We start from the raw sequence: 22,141 nt of genomic DNA on the forward strand, positions 1-22,141 counted from the left end.
ATATCAGTGCCTTTAATATTAGTCAGACTTGAGCATCAGTTTAGAAAACTCATCATTATTATTTTGTTTCTCTAGAACCCCATTCACTCGGTACCACATATCACAGGTTGGGTTTTCTAAAGAGAAGTTTATTATCTTATCATTGTCAAATCCCAGGTCCTCAGCAGAAGAGAGAAAGTCCCTCCCATGTGTCCATTGGGAGCAGGCCACACACCCAAGGAGGCATCCCTTTCATTGTTGGCTGCTCATAGTCACTCATCATAATGCTGACTATACCTGTATTCGGTTTTATCACCATAGGAATAAGCACATCTCAACTGCTAAACCTATGGAAATCCTGGCCTACCCAAGTTGACACAGAAGTCTAACCATTACAATAAGTAAACATCTTTCTGGTATTCTCTGCTTTCAGCCAAGATCCATCTGATGTCATAATGGTAATCTTGTTCGATGTCCTTTTCTTAATCCAGCTTTAACATCTGGCAGTTCCTTGTCAATGTATTTTGTAGCCATTTTTAAACTAATATTCTGTTGGGTCACCACTCTTTGAAATGGGCACAAATATGAATGTCTTCCAGTCAGTTGGCCAGATAGCTGTATTCCAAATTTCTTGGCATAGATGAGTGAGTACCTCCACTACTGCATCAGTTTGTTGAAAGATTTCAATTTGTATTCCATTAATTCCCGGAACCTGTTCTTTGTCAATGCCTTCAGTACACCTTGGGACTTCTTGCTTCACTACGATCGGCTCTTGATCATATGCTACCTCTTGAAATGGTTGAACATTGACCAGTTCTTTTTGGTACAGTGACTCTATGTATTTCATCTTCTGATACTTCCAGCATCATTCAATATTTTGCCCATAGAATCATTTACTATTTCAAGTCAAGACTTGAATTTTTCTTCAGTTCTTTCAGTTTGAGAAATTCTGAGCATGTTCTTCCCTTTTGGTTTTCCAAGTCTTTACACATTTCATTGTAATAGTTGACTTTGTCTTCTCAAGCTGCCCTTTGAAATTTTCTATTCAATTTTTTTTTTTGCCTCCTCATTTCTTCCATTTGCTTTCACCACCTCTATGCTGGAGAGCAAATTTCAAAGTCTTTTCTGACATCCATTTTGGTCTTTTCTTTCTTTCTTGTCTTCTTAATGACCTTTTGCTTTCTTCCTGTAGGATGGCAAGACTTCATCTTTCATACTTCAGACATATTTTCAGGAGTGACCTGTTATTGGAGAAGGACATCATGCTTGGTAAAGTAGAGGGCCAGCGAAAAAAGGAAGACGTCTAACGCGATGGATTGGCACAGTGACAGCAGCAATGGACTGAAGCATTACAGTGATTGTGAGAATAGCACAGGACAGAGCAGTGTTTTGTTCTGTTGTGCACAGTGTCGCTTTGAGTCGGAACCGACTCGGTGGTACCTAATGATAACAACAAAACTATATTTGGTCATGGGTATATTTCTGTCTGCCATCACACATACTTAGTCAGCTTACATATCTACTCATATATGTACTAATCTTTGGTAATTAGTGTCTAATGCATCAAATCTGTTCTTGAGATGATCTCTAAATTCAGGTGGGATATATTCAAGATCCCAATTTGGTTCTCGTGGACTTGTTCTAATTTTCTTCAGCTTCAGCTTGAACTTGCATATGAGCAGTTGATGGTCTGTTCCACAGTCTGCCCCTGGCCTTGTTTTGGCTGATGATATGGAGCTCTCCCACCATCTCTTCCCACATATGCAGTCAATTTGATTTCTGTGTATTCCATCTGGTAAAGCCCATTTGTATAGTCATCTTTTATGTTGTTTAAAAAAGGTATTTGCAATGAAGAAGTCAGTAGTCTTGCAAAATTCTATCATGTGATCTCCAGCATCATTTCTATCACTATTGATATTTTCCAACTACTGATCTTTCCTCTGTGTTTCCAACCTTTGTATTCCAAATACCAGTAATTATCAGTACATCTTGATTGCATGTTTGATCAATTTCACACTGAAAAAGTTATCAGAATTCTTCAATTTCATCGTCACTGCCTTAAGTGGTTGTTGCATAAATTTGAATAATAGTAGTATTAACTGGTCTTCCTTGTAGGAATATGGATATTATCCTATTACAGACAGCATTACATTTCAAGACACAACTTGAAATGTTCTTTTTGATGATGAATGTGAGACATTACTCTTCAATTTGTCATTTCCAGCATAGTTAAGTCATATGATCATCAGATTTAAAATGGCCAATACCAGTCATTTCAGCTCACTAATGCCTAGGTTATTAATACTTATGCCTTACATCTTATTTTTGACTACTTCCAGTTCCCATAGATTCATATTTCAAATTATCTTCATATTCCTATGTCAACATTTCAAGTTCTATTATGTTTCATGTTCCAATTATTTGAGTTGTGTCCCATCAGCAAATGAAGGCCCTGAAAACTTTACTCCATCCATGGCGTAATTTCAACTCTACTTTGAGAAAGCAGTTCTTCCCCAGTCATACTGTGAGTGCTTTCCAACCTGAAGGGCTCATTTTCCGGCACTACATCAGACTTTGATTCACTGCAGTTCTTAAGGTTTTAAGTGACTGTCCACCTCTCCTTCCTAGTCTGTGTTAGTCTGGAAGCGCTACCGAAACTTGTCCACCATGACCTACCCTGGTGTATTTGAAACACTGATGACGTGCACAGCTTCCAACTTCACAGCAACATGTAAGCCACCACAGCCCAACAAACTGGCAGATAAGTGGTGGAAAGTAAGAGTAGCAGACAACAAATCTCCCTGGGGTAACTGTTAGCTGAATTTCTCTGCAGCCACATTTTACTTCTTGAAAAATTCCAAAGTATTTCCTCATCTGCCCCACTCTCTGAATGGCTCTGTTCTTAGTGACTTCCTTTCCTCCTCCAGGACCTTTAGTCACCTCGTGAGTGCACCAGCTGAGCAGGTCACACCAGGCATGTTGAGTGTAAACCCAGCTCACCCACTTCCAAGTTGAGCAGCCTGAGGTTACACTAGCTCTGTGCCATGATTTTCTTATCTGTAAAATGGGAATAATAATGTTGCCTACGTCATAAGGTAAGGAAAATATTTAAAATTCTGCGTGTACCTAGGAAATACTCTGAAAGAGCTAGTTATTATTATTGTAGTTAATGCACAGAGTTGTGTCTTAAGGCTATGCCCATAGAGGAGGGTAGATGCAGTCTAGGCAAGCAGTTCAGTCTTGTAATCATACTTGTTGTTGTTGTTGTTATGTGCCATCGAGTCGGTTCCGACACATAGCGACCCTGTATAGGGTTTCCGAGGGTGTAAATCTTTTCGGAAGTAGAAAGCCTCATCTTTCTCCCGCGGTGCAGCTGGTAGTTTCGAACTGCTGACCTTAAGGTTCACAGCCCGATTTGTAACCACTACGCTACAAGATACTAGTGGGTATAAAATACTAGCCAGTTTTGCATGTTGTGCTGTAGGAGTTGGAACCAACTTGACAGCATTTAACAAAAACAACTAAAACTGTTGAGTCTTTCTGTGTATTGTTGTTGTTGTTGTTGTTAAGTGCCGTCGAGTCGGTTCCGACCCATAGGTATTATTGGCCAAGAAATCTTAATTGAAGAACTGACTATTCTAGTTGGTTACTCATTTGTTTGTCTTTTTGTTGTCAAGTTGTAGCAGTTCTTTATTTATTCTGGAAGACTTTAAAAAAAAAAAAAAAATCTAACCCATAGTAAGTCCAGTGAGGGGTGTCTTCAGGGCTGGTCAACTCAGCAGCTAAAAGATGTCAGGGTTCTTATTCAATTACTCTACAATTCTTTTAGCTATCTCCTCATGGCCACAAGATGGCTGCTACAGCTCCAAACATCACATATTCCAAAGACAGGGGCATTTCCTTTCCAGGGTCTCTTTTTATGAAATGACATTATATTCTGGAGGACCCTCAGAAGATCTCATCTTGAATTTCATTGGCTAAAATTGGGCTACAGTCCCCTTCCCTAGCTGTAAGGGAGGCTGAAATCATGAGTATCTGGCACTTTCCACTGGGTTATCTAAGGCTGATTCTGAAGGGACTACGAGTGACTAGGCATTAGGTAGGTAGCCAATAGGGTTAATCCCTGGGTCTTCTTTGAGTGCCTCCTAGATAGTGCAAAGTAGAGTGGAAAAGGATAAATCCACCCCCACACTCTCCTGCCAGGAGCTGACCAAGGCCCTGCCTCCTTCTCAGCACCTATGTCTCTTCCCCTGCCCACAGGTCAGAAGTCACCCAGCTCCCAGTCTCACCACAAGCCAGCCCAGAGCTAGAAACTAACAACGGTGAACCTGAAGACAGTGTGGCCAGAGACCCAGGCCCCCTTCCTGAGGGAGCAGCCTGGCAGTCAGACAGTAGCTCTGGAAGCAGACACCTGGATGAAGGTTGGTCCCTCACACCAAAGCTTTCTCCCAGGCTCACAGTGAAGTAGCTGTAGCCCTACCTTGTCCCTGGGGTTTGTCTGCCCCAATGCTACCATCAGCTTCAGAATCTCCTCGCCTATCTGCTCAGGCTGCATTGAGTCCGTATTTGCCCCTTTCTGAGAGGAGGGATTGGTTGGCTGCTCAGGGAGCTGGGGTGGAGTAAGCTCCCCGCCATCAGAGGGGTGTAAGAGGGGCTAGATGATCACCCCGCAAGAAGACCACAGAGAGAACCATAATGTTAAGATCTGGGGCCAGACCATGCTGGTGCATATGAAGCCGTCAGAATGCTGGGTAAAAGTGGCTCTCTCAAGGGCTAGAAAAACTGGCTGAGGTGGTGTCTGTTTTCACTAGCTCGGCATGGGCAGTTGTAGAGATGCTGCCAGACCTCCATCACTCCCATCCATCTTCAGAGCCCCTCACCTGTCCCGTCCCAGGCATCAAGGCGGAAATGACACCACACACACATATACACACATGCTCACACATGCGCACACACAGGCACAGCGTCAGAAAGTTCACTGAAGAAAAAAAAAACAAATCGTCATTGGAAACACATTCACACCATCAAAAAGTCATGACATGGCTCCTCCCCATTTGACAGGCAGCCACAGCTTCTCTTGCAGTACCAGCCGCATCCCTGAGACAGGAGTCAATGGATTTGGCCGTTTTGGGTGCTGGTAACCAGGGCTGCTGTTAACTCTGGCAAAGTGGAGTTCGTTACCAACAATGACCCCTTTATTGAGCTCAGCTACGTGGTCTACATGCTCCATTATGATTTCACCCAGTATGATTTCATGGCAAGTTCAATGACACTGTCAAGGCTGAGAACGGGAAGCTTATCATCAATGGGAAGCCCATCTCTATCTTCCAGGAGCGAGATCCCACCAACATCAAGTGGGTGATGCTGGTGCTGAATATGTTGTAGAGCCCACCAGTGTCTTCACAACCTTGGAGAAGGCTGGGGCTCACTCGAAGGGTGGTGCCAAAAGGGTAATCATCTCTGCCCCTTCTGCTGATGCCCCCATGTTTATGATGGGCATAAATCACGAGAAGTATGACAACTCCCTCAAGATTGTCAGCAATGCCTCCGGCACCACCAACTATTTGGCCCCCCTGGCTAAGGTCAACTTTGGCATTGTGGAGGGACTCATGACCACAGTCCATGCCATCATTGCCACCCAGAACACTGTGGATGGCCCCTCTGGGAAACTGTGGCATGATGGCCGTGGGGCTGCCCAGAACATCATCCCTGCATCTACTGGTGCTGCCAAGGCTGTGGGCAAGGTCATCCTGGAACTGAATGGGAAACTCATTGGTATGGCCTTCCATGTCCCCACTCCCAACATATCTGTCATGAACCTGACCTGCCACCTGGAGAAAGCTGCCAAAAACGGTGACATCAAGAAGGTGATAAAGCAGGCATCAGATGGACCCCTAAAAGGCATCCTGGGTTACAATGAAGACCAGGTGACTTTAACAGTGACACCCACTCTTCCGCCTTTGATGCTGGGGCTGGCATTGCCCTCAAGGACCACTCTGTCAAGGTCATTTCCTGGTATGACAATGAATTTGGCTACAGCAACAGGGTGGTAGATCTTATGGTCCACATGGCCTCCAAAGAATAACAGTCCCCTGGACCACCAGCCCCAGCAACAGCACTAGAGGAAGAGAGAGGCCCTCAGCTGCTGGAAGTCCTTACCCCAACTCTACCCCGTACACAGTGAGAAGCTCCCATCCTCACAGGTTCCATCCAGACCCCCTGGAGAAGGGGAGGGGCTTAGATAACCCAGTCTTGTCATGTACCATCAATAAAGTACACAATCCAGCCAAAAAAAAAGTCATGACATGCTTACTTCAATTCTGGTTCTGTTTGCTCTTGGATAGTTTTTATCAAGACAAGACAGAAGCCCATGAATACCCTCTGTGGCTTCCAGACCTGCAGGCAGCTAGAGTCACCTGGAAGCCTTTTGAAAATACACAATTCCAGGTCCAACCAGCTCTACTGCACATAATTCTCTGGGGTGGGAGCTCATAAATTTGTCATGTGGTCTAAACGGCCGCATCAATTAAATCTATGAGTGGTAGGTCATTCAAACTAAACTGTCTTAAGCTAGCAGAGAATTTATTGGTTCACATAACTAAAAAGCCCAAATTGGTTTCAAGTACAGCAGAAATGCCAGCAGATAATCTCTCGAAACACCTCCTTGCTTTGCACATAGTCACTTTCCAGAAGGTTCTACCCTTGGAGGGTCTAGATGGCCATATACCCCAACACCCAGGCCAGTATGAATCTTTCTTTCTTTCCTGAAAACTTGAATCCAAATTTGGCCTGACTCTTGATGATTCAGATTGGACCCCCTGCCCTTCCTTGAACCAGTCACTGTGGCAGAGTATTCTGACTCCCATGTCCCACAGAGAATGGGAGGGGCCCCAGGGAGAATCCAGGTGACTACAGCAGACCCCAAGGTTCTCTGAAGCTCAGTCAGGGTGGCACCCACTGCCCAAGACGCAGCAGTGTTGGAAACCACAGAGGGTTACATTCATGACTCCCCTTCCTTCACACACCCCCAAATATTAGATCTATTCAGTTCCCTGTTGCTCTTAAGGGTCATTGACTTGGTTCTGACTTATAGCAACCCTATATAAGGTTTCTAAGGAGCAGCGAGTGAGTTTGAGCCATCAACCTTGTGATGAGCAGTCCAGCGCTTATTCATTTGACTAGTGCTCCACACTCTGACCCCAATTTCTAGGAGACAGCCTGGCCTTTTCTGGCTGGGACTGCCATGTCCTTAAGTGGAAATAGTGTTCACCTCTGAGACCAAAACAGGTACTAGCCGCTAGACTCTCTCTCCTAGTGGTCTTGTGCATAGTTCCAAGGAGGGGGTGGTGGGCTTAGGCAGTCACACAGTGGGCGGTACCATCTTTGGAAACTCCTGGGTGCTGTGGGGAATGGGATGGGAAGGGACACCTGGAAGAGATGCAAGAGGACGCCAGAGCTTCCCTGACTACCCAGAATCCCTATGGGCTAGAGCAGAGGGAGGGGTGAGGTCAAGTAGGTCCTCTGAGGGGCCTGGCTGGCTTCCCACCCTTGACCCAGCACTTGGCTTTGCTTCTGTGCCTGTGTTTCTCCAGCAGAGGATGAGCAGCTCTTCCGCTCTGTGGAAGGCCAGGCTGCCTCGGATGAGGAGGATGACCACGAGGAGAAGTGGCGGGAGGAGCAGAGCCCCCCACTGGCTGAAGTCATGAAGCTGCTAGCAGGCCTCTTAAACTGCAGGAGTGGGTATGTGTGCTGCAGGTGTCCAAGACCTGCCTGTGGCAGGCCACTGCTTGTCCAGTGCTCAGACGGGAGACGGGCAGTGCCGCTCTGTACCCTCATCCACTAGGTGGAGCACTGTGTGGGGAATTCAGTGACCTGGGGTAGGAGGACATACCTCAGGGGTGGCTGTGATGACTGTCCTAAGAATCAGGCTGGGAACCTCAAGGTCGGCAATTTGAAACTACCAGCGGTTCCGCAGGAGAAAGATAAGGCGTTCTGCTCCCGTAAAGATTTACAGCCTCGGAAACCCTGTACAGGGTCGCTATGGGTCGGAATCGACTCGACAGCACTTAACAACAACAACAAGACAAGCCTCAAAGCTCCAGTGCCCCTCCCACCCTGCCCTAATCCAGTTTCTTGCAACATAACACTGCTTCCATTCCCTCTGGCCTTACCTCTTAACTTGTTTGAACCTCATACCACCTTAGCTGAGGATGCCTAGGGCAGTTAGATCACTGAGTCACCTTCTCTTTGGCCCTGACATGGGATAGTAGTAGCGCCTCTCTGGCAGAGCTTTTGTGAGGATTTGAAATCAAGGATATAAAGTGTTTAACAGGTGCCAGACACAAAGTAGATAGGCCATTAGAGGTAGCTGTGTATTTTATTATACTGTAAACTGCTGTGGGTTTTCTGGGGTTGTTGTTGTTGTTAAGTGTGATGAAGTCAGTTCCGACTCATAGCAACTCTTTATAGGGCTTCTGAGGAGCAGCTGATGGGTTTGAACTGCTGATCTCGTGGTGTCCAGTGCTGACCCTACAAACCCACACCAGGAGTCCTTTGTGGGGTTGTTGTTGTTAAGTCTTGAGTCAGTTCCAACTCTTAACAACTCTGTATAGGGATTCCGAGGAGTGGCTGGTGAGTTTGAACTGTGGACCTTGTGGTTCAAACCAACTTTGCAGTCCAGCACATTAACCCACAGCACACACCAGGACTCTGGGGTTAGAGTCTTTAATCAACAAACATTTATTTAGCACTTGCTATGTGCCAGGTAATTGTTTCCTGGAAAAACAGTTATAAACAAAGCCAGACCCTCCTCTCCTGGAGCCTGTGTTCTAGTGAGAAATGGCAGGTGGGTACGGAACAGGGGGACCTGAAGGAAGATTCTAGAAAGGCCTCCCTGAGAAGGTGTCATTTGAACAGAGATGGGAAGGAATTCAGAGACTATACAGTACAAGTGTTGGGGGAAGAGCATCCTAGGAAGAGGGACTAGCAAGTACAAAGACCCTGAGGCGTGTTGGCTGGCAGCAGCAGTGAATGAGGAGGAGAGAGGGCTTTGGCTGGTCCTCTCATTCAGAGGGAGGGAAGCTACAGGAGGGAGCTGAGCAGGGGTGGCCGGGCTCCTCTTGTAAGAGGAGACGACTCCGTCATGACATCGTCTTTCTGAGGCAGCAAAGATGCTGGAAAAGAGTTTTCATAGCATTGGGACACTTCATTTGTTGCAGATGTGATGACCAGCCTGCCAAGCAGCTCATGACTTGCTTCAGTCACCTGGGCAATGCAGACCACACCCTCACCCTGGGGGAGCTGGAGGCCTTTGTTGCCATGCTAGTGGAGCAGCTGGGGACCCAGGACTACAACAGGAAGACCCTGGGGACACCTGGAGAGGAGGTCAGCTGGGCCCCAGAGGTTGAGGCCTGGACCTAAAAAAAGCTCAACCCAATTCACAGACGAGGCTCAGAGTATACCAAGACTCAGAGAGCAGAAGTGATTTTCTTTAATTTTAATGGAATGAGGAATCTTACTAGAGCAAGGAGCTGTGAAGTATAGGGGTAAACATAAGCTGCATGCACAGATGGATCCAGACACTCAGACTAGATTGTTTCTACCCATCCAGCTTTATGTTGCTCTGGATGCTGGACTCACTTTCACCTCCTTGTAGGGGAAGAAGGAAAGACAGACACCTGTCTAGGTTTCTATCAGCTCTGATTAAAAACTCCAGATGGAAAGTAAGAGACCTTTCTTGTTGTTAGGAGCCATCAAGTCAGTTCTGATTCAAACTGACCCTATGCACAAGGGAACAAAACACTGCCTGGTCCTGCGGCATCTTCGCAACTGCTATGTCATTGCCCATTGCCGTGCCACTGTGTCAGTCTCTCTCGTTGGGGGGTCTTCCTCTTTTTCACTGACCCTCCACTTTACCAAGCATGACGTCCTTCTCCAGGCACTGGTCTCTCTTGATAACATGTCTGAAGTATGAAAGACAATTTCTCGCCATCATTGCTTCTAAGGAGCAATCTGGTTGCTCTTCTTTCAAGATTTGTTTGTTGTTCTTGCAGCCTGTGGTACTTTCAATATTCTTCCCCTACACCATAACTCACATGCATCAATTCTCCTCTGGTCTTCCTTATTCATTGGCCAACTTTCATAGGCAATGTGAGGCAGTTGAAAATACCATGACTTGGGTCAGGCACACTTTAGTCCTCACACTGACAACTTTGCTCTTGAACACTTTAAAAGAGGTCTTGTGCAGCATATTTGCCTAATGCATTTCATCATTTGATTTCTTCACTGGTATTTCTATGAGCATTGATTGTATATATAAGCAAAATGAAGTTTTTAACAACTCTGATATTTTCTCCATTTGTTATTATGTTTTTTATTGGTCCAGTTGTGAGGATTTTGTTTTCTTTCCACTGAGGTGCGGCCCATACTGAAGGTTATAGTCTTTGATCTTCAACAGTATTTCAAGTTCATTTCACTTTCAACAAGCAAGTTTGTTATCATCTGCATATCTCAGGTATTATTAATGAGTTTTTCTCCAATCCTGATGCTAATTCTGATGGATTTTTCGCTCAACATACAGACTGAATAAATACGGTGAAAGGATACAACTCTGACATACATCTTTCCTGATTTTAAACCACTCCCCTTGTTCTGTTCCAATTATTGTCTTTTGGTCTTTGTGTAGGTTTCTCATGAGCATAATTAAGTGCTCTGGAATACCTGTTCTTCCCAATGGTATCTATATTTTTTTTCATGGTTCACACAATCAAATGCCTTTGCATGGTTAATAAAGAACAAGTAAACTTCTTTCTGGTATTCTCTGCATTCAGCCAAGATTTATCTGATGTCAGTAATGACATCCTTAGTTCTACATTGTCTTCTTAAATTTCTGGAAGCTCCATATGGATGTATTGCTACAACCATTTTTAAATTACATTCAGAAAAAAGTTACTTACATGTGATATTAATGATATTGTTCAATTATATTTGCTTTCTGTTGGGTCACCTTTCTTTGAAATAGGGACAAGTACGGGTCTCTTCTAATTGGTTGGCCAGGTAACGGTCTTCCAAATTACTTGGCATAGATGAGTGTCTCCAGCACTACATCAGTTTGTTGAAAGATTTCAATTTGTAGTCTGTGAATTCCTGGAGCCTTGGTTTTCACCAATGCCTTAGTGCAGCTTGGGCTTCTTTCTTCCTTCATTACCATCAGTTCTTAATCATACAGTACCTTTTGAAATAACTGAACACTAGCCTGTTATTTTTGGTATACTGACTATATTCTTTCCATCTTCCTGCATCAGTCATTATTTTGCATATAGACTCCTTCAATATTGCAACACAAGGATTGATTTTTTTTTTTCTTGTAGTTATTTCAACTTGAAAAATGCTGAGTGTGTTCTCCCTTTTTGGTTTTCTAACACCAGGTCTTTATACATTTCATTGTATTTGACTTTGTGTTCTTATGGTGTCCTTTGAAATTTATTCAGCTAAGCAAAAACTGTGATAAACCATTCCTCCCACAGCCCTCTCTACTCAACTGGGTTCAATAATTCATTGCAATGGCCACAAGAACTCAGACACCATACTCATAGTTATGGGGTTTATTAGGGAAGTTAACAGGTTATAATATAGGATCAAAAAATACACAGTTGCTCTAGTCAGCTGCTGATAAATGCCCACAGGCCATGCCGCTCTCCCATAAGCCTCAGCCTAAAGGTACTCGGCTCTAGCTCCATGAATCAGCAAACTTATCTCTTTACTTGCTCCGAGGTCTGGGAAGCCCACAGCTCTGTCTAGTGCAGTGGGTCTTGGTTCAGCTACTGCTGCTCCTCTGACACTCCTCTGGTGTCACAGCTTTCTGTTCCTGTTTTGAGAAGGTTCAATGCACAGAGATCTCAAGGTACAAAGGATGTGCTGTGCTCCTGGCTCTTTCTTCTTGATAGTAGTGAGACCCCTCCACTGCTGCTTCTGAGATGTTCATTTTATACCCATTCTAGTGGTGGTTGGATGCCATGGAGTCAGTTCAGGCTCACAGCGACCCTGTACAGGGTTTCCGAGACTATAAATCTTTACAGGAGCAGAAAGCTTCCTCTTTCTCCTGACGTATGACTGGTAGACTAGAACTACTGGCCTTGCAGTTAACAGCCCAGCGCACAATCCACTATGCTATCAGGATTCCTTATGCTAGAGTTTATAATGAACTCTGTTAGCATCCACAGCTGAATTGTGTCATCCTATCAGTATCTTCTTCCACCTTCTCTTACTCAGACCCAGCAGGGCAGAACTGTTGTTTGGTGGGAGTTTCAGACATTAAATAATTCACTACACTACAAGCTCTTTTAACTTCATCATTTCTTCCACTCACTTTAGCTTCTTTACATTCAAGAGCAAGTTTCAGTCTCTACTGAAATCTATTTTGGTCTTTTCTTTCTTTCCTGTCTTTTCAATGACCTTTTGCTTTCTTCAAAAGCATATATGATGCTCTTGATGACATCCTACAACTTGTTGGTCTTTGGTCATTAGTTCCTGATGCATCAAACCTGTTCTTGCGATGGTTTCTAAATTCAGGTGGGATATACTTAAGATCATACTTTGGCTCCCATGGACTTGTTTTAATTTTCTTCAGCTTCAGCCAGAATCTGCACAGAAACAACTGGTGGTCTGTCCCACGGCTGGCCCCTGGCCTTGTTTGGCTTAATGATAATTGAGCGCCTCCATCATCTCTTCACACAGATGCAGTCAATTTGATTCCTGTGTATTTCATCTGGTAAGGTTCACGTGTGTAGTTGCTGTTTATGCTGTGTAAAAAGGTATCTGCGATGAATAAGTCATTGGTCTTGAAAAATTCTGTCATGTAGTCAGTCTCCAATGCCGTTTCACTCACAAAGGTCACATTTTCAACTACGCATCCTTCCTCTTTGTTTCCAAGTTTTACTTTCCAATCACCATAATTATCAATGCATCTTGATTACATGTTTGGTTACTTTCAGACTGAAAAAGTTGGTCTTTAATTTCATCATCACTGGCTGTAGCATTGTACTTCAAGATAGATCTTGAACTGTTCTTTTTGGCAACAAGTGTGATGCCATTGCCAGCATAGTAAATCAGATGATTGTCTGGTTCAAATGACAAATACCTGTCCATTTCAGCTCACTAATGCCTAGGATATTGATCTTTATGCTTTCTATTTCAATTTTGACAACTTCCAAGGAACTCTGGTAGCGTAGCGGTTACGAATCGGGCTGCTATTGTCACGGTCAGTAGTTCAAAACTACCAGCTGTTCCGCAGGAGAAAGATGAAGCTTCCTGCTCCCATAAAGATTTACAGCCTCGGAAACCCTACCCAGGGTCGCTATGAGTCACAACCGACACCACGGCACATAACGACAGCAACAACAATTTTGCTAGATTGATACTTTGTAACCTCCCAATTGTTAATGGATATATGGAATTGTTTCTTCTTTTTGCAATTCTGAGTTCTGCCCTATCAGCAAATGAAGGTCCCAAAAGCTTTGCTCCATCCACATCATTACGGTCAACTCTACTTTAAGGAGGCAGCTCTTCTGCAGTTATATTTTGAGTGCCTTCCAACCTGAAAGGCTCATCTTCCAGAACTGAATCAGACAATGTATCACTGCTATTCTTAAGATTTTCTGTTGCTAACCATTCAAAAGTGGTCTGCCTCTCCTACTTTCCACTCTTAGTCTGGAAGCTCTGCTGAAACCTGTCCACCAAAATACCGGCGGCATAGCTTCCAGCATCCCAGCACCACACCAGCTACAACAGGATGACAAACTGACTCCTAGTACACTAACTCTCAGGTAGGACTTCAGTTGGCCCAGCCTCAGTTATGTGCTTGTCTCTGGGCTAATCCCTTGCTCATGGGTAGCTTCTGTGATTATCATTTCCACCACAGTCAGAGAAAGGAGAGCACAGGTAGTTCCCCAGAGGAACAAGAGTTCCACTTCAAGTCCAAGTTGCGGGGGAAGGCTAGGCAAGCAGCTTGAATAGATGGCCCTGACTGAGCAGCGTCTGGATTTCAATGAAATCACTTTTAGCATGTTTTCAGTCTACCTACTTCTCTATTCATAGTAACCAAATGGGATGCTATTAAAAATTATGGTTCCAAGAAACCCTAGCCTGCTGCAGTTTTGATCTAAGATAGTAGTATATTTGGATACCTGAAATTCTGAATCCATCCTGTTTTTTAGATATCTGTGTTCTGACACAGTCATCTCTCCTTTAATAACAAAACACCACCAGCTAACACACACAGCACAGTAAGTGTGCAAGGTTCTGGACAGGCTTTGTCTTGTGCTGTCCTCAAAGAGCCGGAGAGAAAAGCTAGGTGGGCTGGGCTCACAGCTAAACCTTAACCACCTCACTGAGCCACCTCAAACCTGCTCTTTCTTTCTAGAGATCATTTAGGTGGGCCATTGGAGTGTGCTAGGGTAAACAAAAGACCCCAGTTTCAAATGTTTTATAAAGACCTTCTATTAAGCCTTCAACATGATAAAGACCAAACAAAAATGATTATCCCGGCTTAGCATGTACCCAGCACAGGGGGGTGATGAAGCCCCCATTGAATCACAACAGAGAACTAAGGAAATCATCACAAGATCATGGGTGGTGGCAGGTCCATCCATCACTGTCACTGATGGGGCTACAGAAGTGGAACACAAGACCATGACTGGGATACATATAGTACTGCCGATTTTAAAAGGTCACAGGATTGGTTCTGGGACTTCAGTCATCTAACTTTGAGGCCTAGTCACCAAGACCCCAAGTTTTAAATTAGATAACATGTGTCTGATTGACTACTCTTGGTAAAGGCCCAGGCAAGTTCCCTAGTTCTTGGAGCACTTTCTACATACTAATTAATCTACTTTCAGCCATCTCTTCCTGAAGGCAGACTGCCCTCCTTGGCCTTGCCTATACTTGTTTAAGCAGAGCCACATTGCTGGTTTAATGGTCAGCAAGCACTGGGGAAGTAACAAAGGAGCCAAATGGGATCTGAACTGTAGTCAAGACTCAACATGGAGTTACGGCTCCTGCTGTATATGACAGCCTTCCACAAACTAAGTGTTTGAATTTAAATGCTAATGCAGGGGATAGAGAGAGGGGTCTGCTTAGGTTCCAGCCTCTCAGTATATGAAAGAAAACAGTCCCTTGATCATTTCTATAAATTGGACAAAGGTCAAGATCATGCACATATTTTGTTGAGTTCTATAAAAGGAAATGAGGGATTGTTGGAAAGATGGCAGATGAGACAGGCAGACTACTCTGCAACAGACACAAGAGACCTAATGAAACAGACACAGATGATAATCCTGGAACCCTGAACCTCAGAGGAAGAGATGGAGAAGTGAATAAAATACTGCCTGGGAGAAGCTGCTGAACAAAAGTGGTGAGCGAGGAGACAGCTGGAATGGGTGAATCAACACAGTGTGGCCCTTTTGAACTTGTGCAAGCAGTGTTAATCTGGGCAGCACCTATTAATGGGCTCTGCTTGTCCAAGACCATACCAGTGGCTGGTGACCAACAAGGCGGTTTCCCCTTGTTTTTCACACCCTCATGATGACCAGAGTTGAGCTAGACCCTGCCCTCACCCACCTGGCAGCCAGTGACACACACACCACCTGCAAAACCCAACCTGAGGTCAGAGGCATGCCCTGTGGATCGGGGGTGCAGGCTGCACGTACCCCTGCCCCTACATTTGGAGGCATGTATGTGCTCTAGCTTTCTCACTTTAGCAGAATATGCTATGTCAGATAGGCTCCCTGACCCCAGCCACCTCGGGTGAGAGGGTAGGAGCTCATCTGGTACCTGATGCCCTTATCCCACTTGCCCTCTGAGCTGAAGGAACTTGTTCTGGTAGCAGGCATTCTGCCCTCAGCTGCCCTCTGAACCCACAGGAACTCCTAGAACCAGGCGCTATACCCCAAAACTGTCCTCTGGGCTCATGGGAACTCCATTCAAGAAAGGCAGCTCCTGCTTCCTTTTCCATCCATGTGACCTCCTTGGCCAGTAAAGGGTGCCAACTTATACCAGGTACCCTGCCTCCAGTCACCTCCTCAGCAAACAGGTCCACCACCCCCAATTTTCTCCATTTATTTTTTCCTTTTCTTTCTCTTCCCTTCTTTTAGGCCCTGCTCGCCTCCCCACCCACCCACCCACCCCCCACATACCTTCTGGTTTCTTTTTTTCTTTCTTTTTCTGTTTCTCTTTCCTTTTTTCCAATACTTTCTTCCTTTTTTAAAGTATTATTTTTTCCCTCTCCCTGGTTTTGTGGGTGAGTGTCTGCTCTGAAACTACACTGTGTTGGATAAATATGAACAACTTTCCTTAGAAGCCCTGGAGACAGGCCATGTTTATGCTAGTAAGTACATGGTGAAAAGGCTTTCCCATCCAACTGTGGCCCCATCCCTTCCATGTCATCTGTATTAATAAGATGTTGTCCTGTGCTGGGGCTCTATACAGGTATGGGAGGTGCCTTGGAAAACCCCAGGATACTGTGTTCATGTCATCATGTCCATCTGCACTAAGCTTCAAACAAGGACCATATGACTGAGGCCCTACGCAGGAGACAGTCCTAATTTCCTTGGGTGCCAGAAGATCCACATTTCCAAGAAGTGGGACTTTGCCAAGTTTAATGCTGATGAGTTTGAAAACATGGTGGCTTAGAAACGCCGCCTACCAGAGGGCTGTGAAGTCAAATATGCCCCTAGCTGTGGTCTCTAAGACAAATGTCAGGACCTGCATTCATGAAGGGTTTGGTAGTACTGTCCCACCTGGTTGTGACCACCAGTAAATGTCTTGTCTCAAAACAAACAAACAAACAAAAAACCAAGAGAAAGAGACAATAATAAGAAAAAACAGGTAAGGGGGAAACAAACAAGAAAATAAAGGAACAAAATTATTTAAAAAAATAAACCCCACAAAACCAGGGAGAGGGAAAAAAGAATACTTAAAAAAGTATTTTTCACTGCAGGTCAAAGATGCAAATCTTGGCATCAAGGACATGTCAGCAGAAGTGGGACTTGGGACAGGGCTTGTTCTCACAATACTGGTAACACTGAGTGGAGGGGCAGTCACCATAGTGACATAAGGATCTTTGTGGTACACTGAAGGAAAAGAGCTATTTTCTTTCTTTCTTCTTTTGCTATTGTTATTTTCTTCCACCCACTGGAAGACAGCTGTCTTACCCACTCTGCTCAGCTACACCCACACTTCTGCCTCCTGAAATCCCATCCACTGAGAAAGCTCTCTCACCCACTTTTATACCACCTAACCAACACCAAGCCAACCCTCCCTCAGCTTTGCTAGTTGAACAGTGAACAGAAAACTGTGCAAACTCCCAACCTCTGTCCCCCTCAGAAGACAGATGAGGAGCATATAAGAAACCAACAACATATTATCACCAATTAAGTACAAATACATTAACATCAAAACGGCTCTGTTTACACCAACAAACAAGAGGGTATTTCAAACAAGTGACCAAAACGCAAAGCCAGAAAACCTTTTTGAGCAAGAAATGGATTTAGAACTACCTGATAAGGAGTTTAAAAGAATGATATTCAGGTACCTTCAATGCACTGAAAAAAACATATTTAGGTACCTCCAATGAACTGAAAACAAAAATCAAGGAAAATACAGGCAAAACTGTAGAAGAATTCAGAAAACTGACTAAATAAATGAAATCATACAAAAACAGTAAATAGAAATACAGAAGACTAACACTAAAATTTGAGAAATAATACACTGAAAGGGCAAAAGGGTAAAACTGAATCAATAGAATACAGAATTAGTGAGCTTAAAGACAAATCTCTTAACACTAATCTGCTAGAGGAACAATCAGGACAAACAACAAAGGAAAAAAAAGAAATAAAGCCTAAGAATTATATGGGACACCATCAAGAGGAATAACTTACAAGTGATTGGAATTCCAGGATAGGAAGAGGCAAAAAAAAAAAAAAAAAGAGAAAATTTATTAGAAGAAAACTTCCCTAATATCATGAAAGACGAGAAGATATGCATTCAAGAATCTCAAGGAACCCCAAACAGGATAAACCCCAAACAAGAATCACCTATACGTATCATAATCAAACTTTCCAAGTGCAGGACTGCCCAACCCCTTGCACACATCCTTGCAGGTTGACATTTGGCATTGTGTGACATCCTCTCCTGGCAGTAGATACCCTGGTACATGTCAAGGTGACAGTGACTTGGAGTAAGAGACTTGAGAAGTTACTATATGTACAGTCTATCCAATCCCATAGCCACCCCATTCCTGAGGTCATCCAGCTACCCACTAGCCTGCCAATAGACACCTGCCGTGTAAGCTAGCCTGACTGGTTCCAAGGGTGTCAATCACATTAGTTTTAAAGAACAGATAGGAAAACAGATTGATAAGAGAGGGAAGAATAGACTCCTTGGACTTGGAAACAAAATACGCACATTTGTACATCAGCCTGATTTGCGGTTCAGCCTTAGACTGGGTAACTCAGCCCCTCTGAACCTCAGTGCCTTCCTTGAGGGGACAGTGGTAGTTTCATCTGTTCCAGTCATCTAGCAGGAAACCAGGTGAGATGGCCACTGGGAAAGGGGTAAGAGGAGGTGGAGACAGGCTACCGGCCTTCCATGGGGCTGGGGTCATGACTACTAGGGAGAGGAGCTGCGAGCACTAAGGCTGTTGGTCCCTGCAGGCCGAACTGCAGCAGAAGGTGGAGGAGAATGAGCACCTGAGGCTGGAGCTGCAGATGGTGGAGACAGAGCGTGTGCGCCTCTCCCTGTTGGAGGAGAAGCTGGGGGATGTGCTGCAGCTCCTGCAGAGGCTCCGGGCCCTGGTAGGTTCACAGGGGTGGGGCTGGAGCCCTGGGCAGGGGACACTTGCCCAAAGCTGTGGGCTCTCCTCACAGTAGGCAGGTGTTACCTCCTTTATACAGTTGCAGAAGTGGAGGCTCAGAATAACTTGCAAAATACAAGTAGTTGCAAAGATTCAATGAGTTAATGTATGTAAAGTGTTCTCTAACTTGTCTTCCAAGTGCCAAGATGGGGATTGATGCCTATGTGAGGTTTGCAGGAATAATGGATCCTGCACACTCTCCAGCCACCACCAAGGATCTCTAAGGAGGCCAAGCAAGCAGTCTGGGGATCAGGAAGGGACATGGGGAGAGGGATCTTACTGCCCCAGGGCTGAAGGTGAATGAGAACAGGGCAGCTTTATCTGACCCAGCTGTCCTTGTTTCTTTTGAAGAATATATCGAAAAGAGCCGTGGGGAAGATTTTACTGAGCTCGCTGGACGCTTGCAGGGACCCCACACACGGTAGGAAAGCCCCAGTCTTTCTGCACTGAAGGCAACCTGATGATGCACAAACCCAGCCTCAGCCCAAACCCAGCACTCTGTCCTGAGTGTCCATTCACCAAAATGGCACTGTCTTCCCTGGCCTATAGACTTCTCCGGGCATCATTTGGAACGTTATAAGTGCTATTCAACAAAACTCCCAAGTAGAAGCCAGCGCAGCCAAGCTCGGCCAGAGTGGCAGGCTCACCCTGCCGGCAGTGCAGACTTGCCTGTTCCCTGGACTTACTGCATGGCAGCACTGAGTATCCCAGTTCCCCAGTTGCTGTCAAGTTGCCCAATCAGATGGCTCCAAGTATGTCACAGTAGAACTGTGCTCTATAGAGTTCAGTGGGCAAGTTCTCAGAAGTACATCACCAGACCTTTCTTCTGAGGAGCCTCTGGGTGAACTTGAACCCCTCACCTTTCAGTCAGCACCTGAATGCATTCATCATTTGCACCACCCAGTGACTCCAGATGGTGGGTGAGTGCTTTACATAGTTTTAACTCACTGAGTTCTTACAGCAAAGTCATCACCTCATTCCAGAGATAGAAGACTGAGGCACGGACATGACATCGGGTTCTCACCAGAGCATCTTGGTTAAGCACTAGGCTATCTGGCCTCCATGTTTACACAGAGTTCAGGGCAGCAGAGGTCCATCAGTGCCTGCCTGTGCCCCATGAAACCAAGATGAGCAAGGCCAAGCTCCTGCCTCTAGGGGGCCCCAGGGCTGATGAGCTGGTTTGGCAGTGGTGGAACCCTTGCCCACTGGACCTCACCAGATACCTCGGGGCAGGAATGAGGGAGGGCCCTACTCATAAATAGGAGATCAAGAAGATCCCCTCCTGGGTCCTCAATGGGCAAGGGGCAGAGGGTTAAGTAGAAGCAGGGGCCTGGGCCTCAGAGTTAGCTGGGCAGAGCTGGGAAGGCACGAGACATACCAGTGGGAGCATGGCTTTGTGGGCTGGAGTGAGCTGTGCTGGGCCCTGCAGGCTCACCCTGTGCCTCCTTGCTCTTTCCTTGCAGAGGGCAGAACTAGGTCCTTGGCCGTACTAGATGCCCTGCACCAAGCCCTAGCCAGCTGCAAACTCTTACGAAGACAGCCCTTGTCTCCGGCCTCCACAGCTCCTGCCCTCACCGATTCCCTTCTCATCTCATGCTGAGACCACCTGGTCAGCCTGGCCACTACCAGAGCAGTACCAGCCAGACTGACATCATCAAACTAGCCTTCTCCATCAGTCCAACCACCATCCAACCCCACAGGGCATCTTCACTGCCATACAACCCTTGAGTTGGTCAAACTGCCCCTGCAACCAGCTTGATAAGATCTGTGCCACTAGGGGTTCCTCACCGTGATCGTGGAACCCTGGAGGCTCGGGCTCCTTCCAAGTCTGACCTGAGCCCAGCACCTCCCACTGCAGACACAGGACTCCTGCCAGATTCCCTGGCCACCCCTGTGTTCCTGGTGCCAGAGTCCACAGTAAAGGTGGCAGTTGTTGGATCAACCTGCACCTGCTGCTGTTTCCCCAGTCCTTGGAACAGAGACACCCACTGTCCTGCCCAGCCCAGCCCCACATCCCTTCCCTGGAGTCCTAGGAGCTCCTCCTTTCCAACACTGCCCTTCCTCCCACCAGCGTGCCTGCTGCTCCCAATTTGAAAGACTAGACCCAACCTTCAGTACACATCTGGTCCCTTTGGGGGAAACTCCCAGTCCCCAGGAAATGCTGAAAGTGTGATTACAGTGGGTTTCCTGGTGGATGCTCTAAAAGAGAGATGTGGCGTAGATAGACAAAGAGGAGGGACTAAAATGGGCCCCATTAATAACGGCACCTGGAGCCCCTCTCTCCTCAACATGTACTGAATGCTGGGCCTCTCCCAGGAGAGAAAAGCCACTGGCCCACACTGTAAGGTAGTGTGGATAGTGTCAGGGTCAATGGAGGAGAAGGAAACTGCTAACAGGAGTCTAACCCAGAATGGTCCGTGTGGGCAGGAGGGTGGGTACACTGTGTGTAAGGAGGGAGGACACAGGGAAGCAGGCTGGTCTGTTCTGAATGGTGGCAGGAAGCAGAAAGATCAAATGGGGCCCCCAGTGACAGAACTGGGACCTGGGACCTTGCCCCCATGGTAGTAGGGAGCCATGAAAGGTTTCCAGTAGAATGAGATTGCCATGCGGGGGGTGGACTAAAGGCAAAGAACCAGTAAAGAAGATGTTGCTGCAGGAATGGAGGGCCACAGATCTCCCCAGGGACAATGAGTACAGCCAGGGAGTCTAGTCTGAGCCAAGCACAGAGCCTGAGCCCTCCAGCCAACTCCTCTAGCTCTGCGGGTGAGAACTGCCCACCCCAGGGGCCACCACCTGTGTACTCCCACAGCAGGCTGATGTGGGTCAATTGTTGGTGCTGCCTTAGCTGCAGACAGGACTCCAACTCACGGTAACCCAAGTCACCTTCACAATCACCAGACCAGCATGGTGCCTGCCATTCCAGCTCCACAAAGTTCTCCTTTGCCCCTGCTGGTCCTCTACTTTACTATCCTCCATCAGTTGATCCCTTCTGTGGATATATCCAAAGCAAGCAAGTTGGACAAAGTTTTGATGTGATCCACAGATTTTCATGATCTAAATATTAGAAGTTGATCACCAGGCCTTTCTTCCTAGTCTGTCTTAGTCTGCATGCTCTGCTGAAACCTGTCTACCCTGGGAGACCCTGCTGGTTATTGAAATAATGGTGGCATAGCTTCCAGCATCACAGCATCACATAAGACAAGACAGTACAACATACTGACGATGGTGGACATGAATCTAAACGTGTTAAAATTT

General features: G+C 45.8%; 1 protein-coding gene across 1 annotated transcript in view; it reads left to right on the plus strand.

Moving 5' to 3' along the window:
- EFCC1 (EF-hand and coiled-coil domain containing 1) overlaps positions 1-20,486 on the plus strand; it is a 79,247-nt gene extending 58,761 nt beyond the window's left edge. Inside the window, exons 3-8 of the mRNA XM_006870474.1 lie at positions 4,240-4,400; positions 7,575-7,719; positions 9,198-9,363; positions 18,687-18,827; positions 19,238-19,307; positions 20,350-20,486. Coding sequence (XP_006870536.1) covers positions 4,240-4,400; positions 7,575-7,719; positions 9,198-9,363; positions 18,687-18,827; positions 19,238-19,307; positions 20,350-20,486 — 820 coding nt within the window. The remainder of the gene's footprint in view (positions 1-4,239; positions 4,401-7,574; positions 7,720-9,197; positions 9,364-18,686; positions 18,828-19,237; positions 19,308-20,349) is intronic.
- The last annotated feature ends 1,655 nt before the right edge of the window (positions 20,487-22,141 follow it).

Source organism: Chrysochloris asiatica, unplaced genomic scaffold (genome assembly GCF_000296735.1).
Source record: "Chrysochloris asiatica unplaced genomic scaffold, ChrAsi1.0 scaffold00142, whole genome shotgun sequence".
Taxonomy (NCBI): Eukaryota; Metazoa; Chordata; class Mammalia; order Afrosoricida; family Chrysochloridae; genus Chrysochloris; species Chrysochloris asiatica.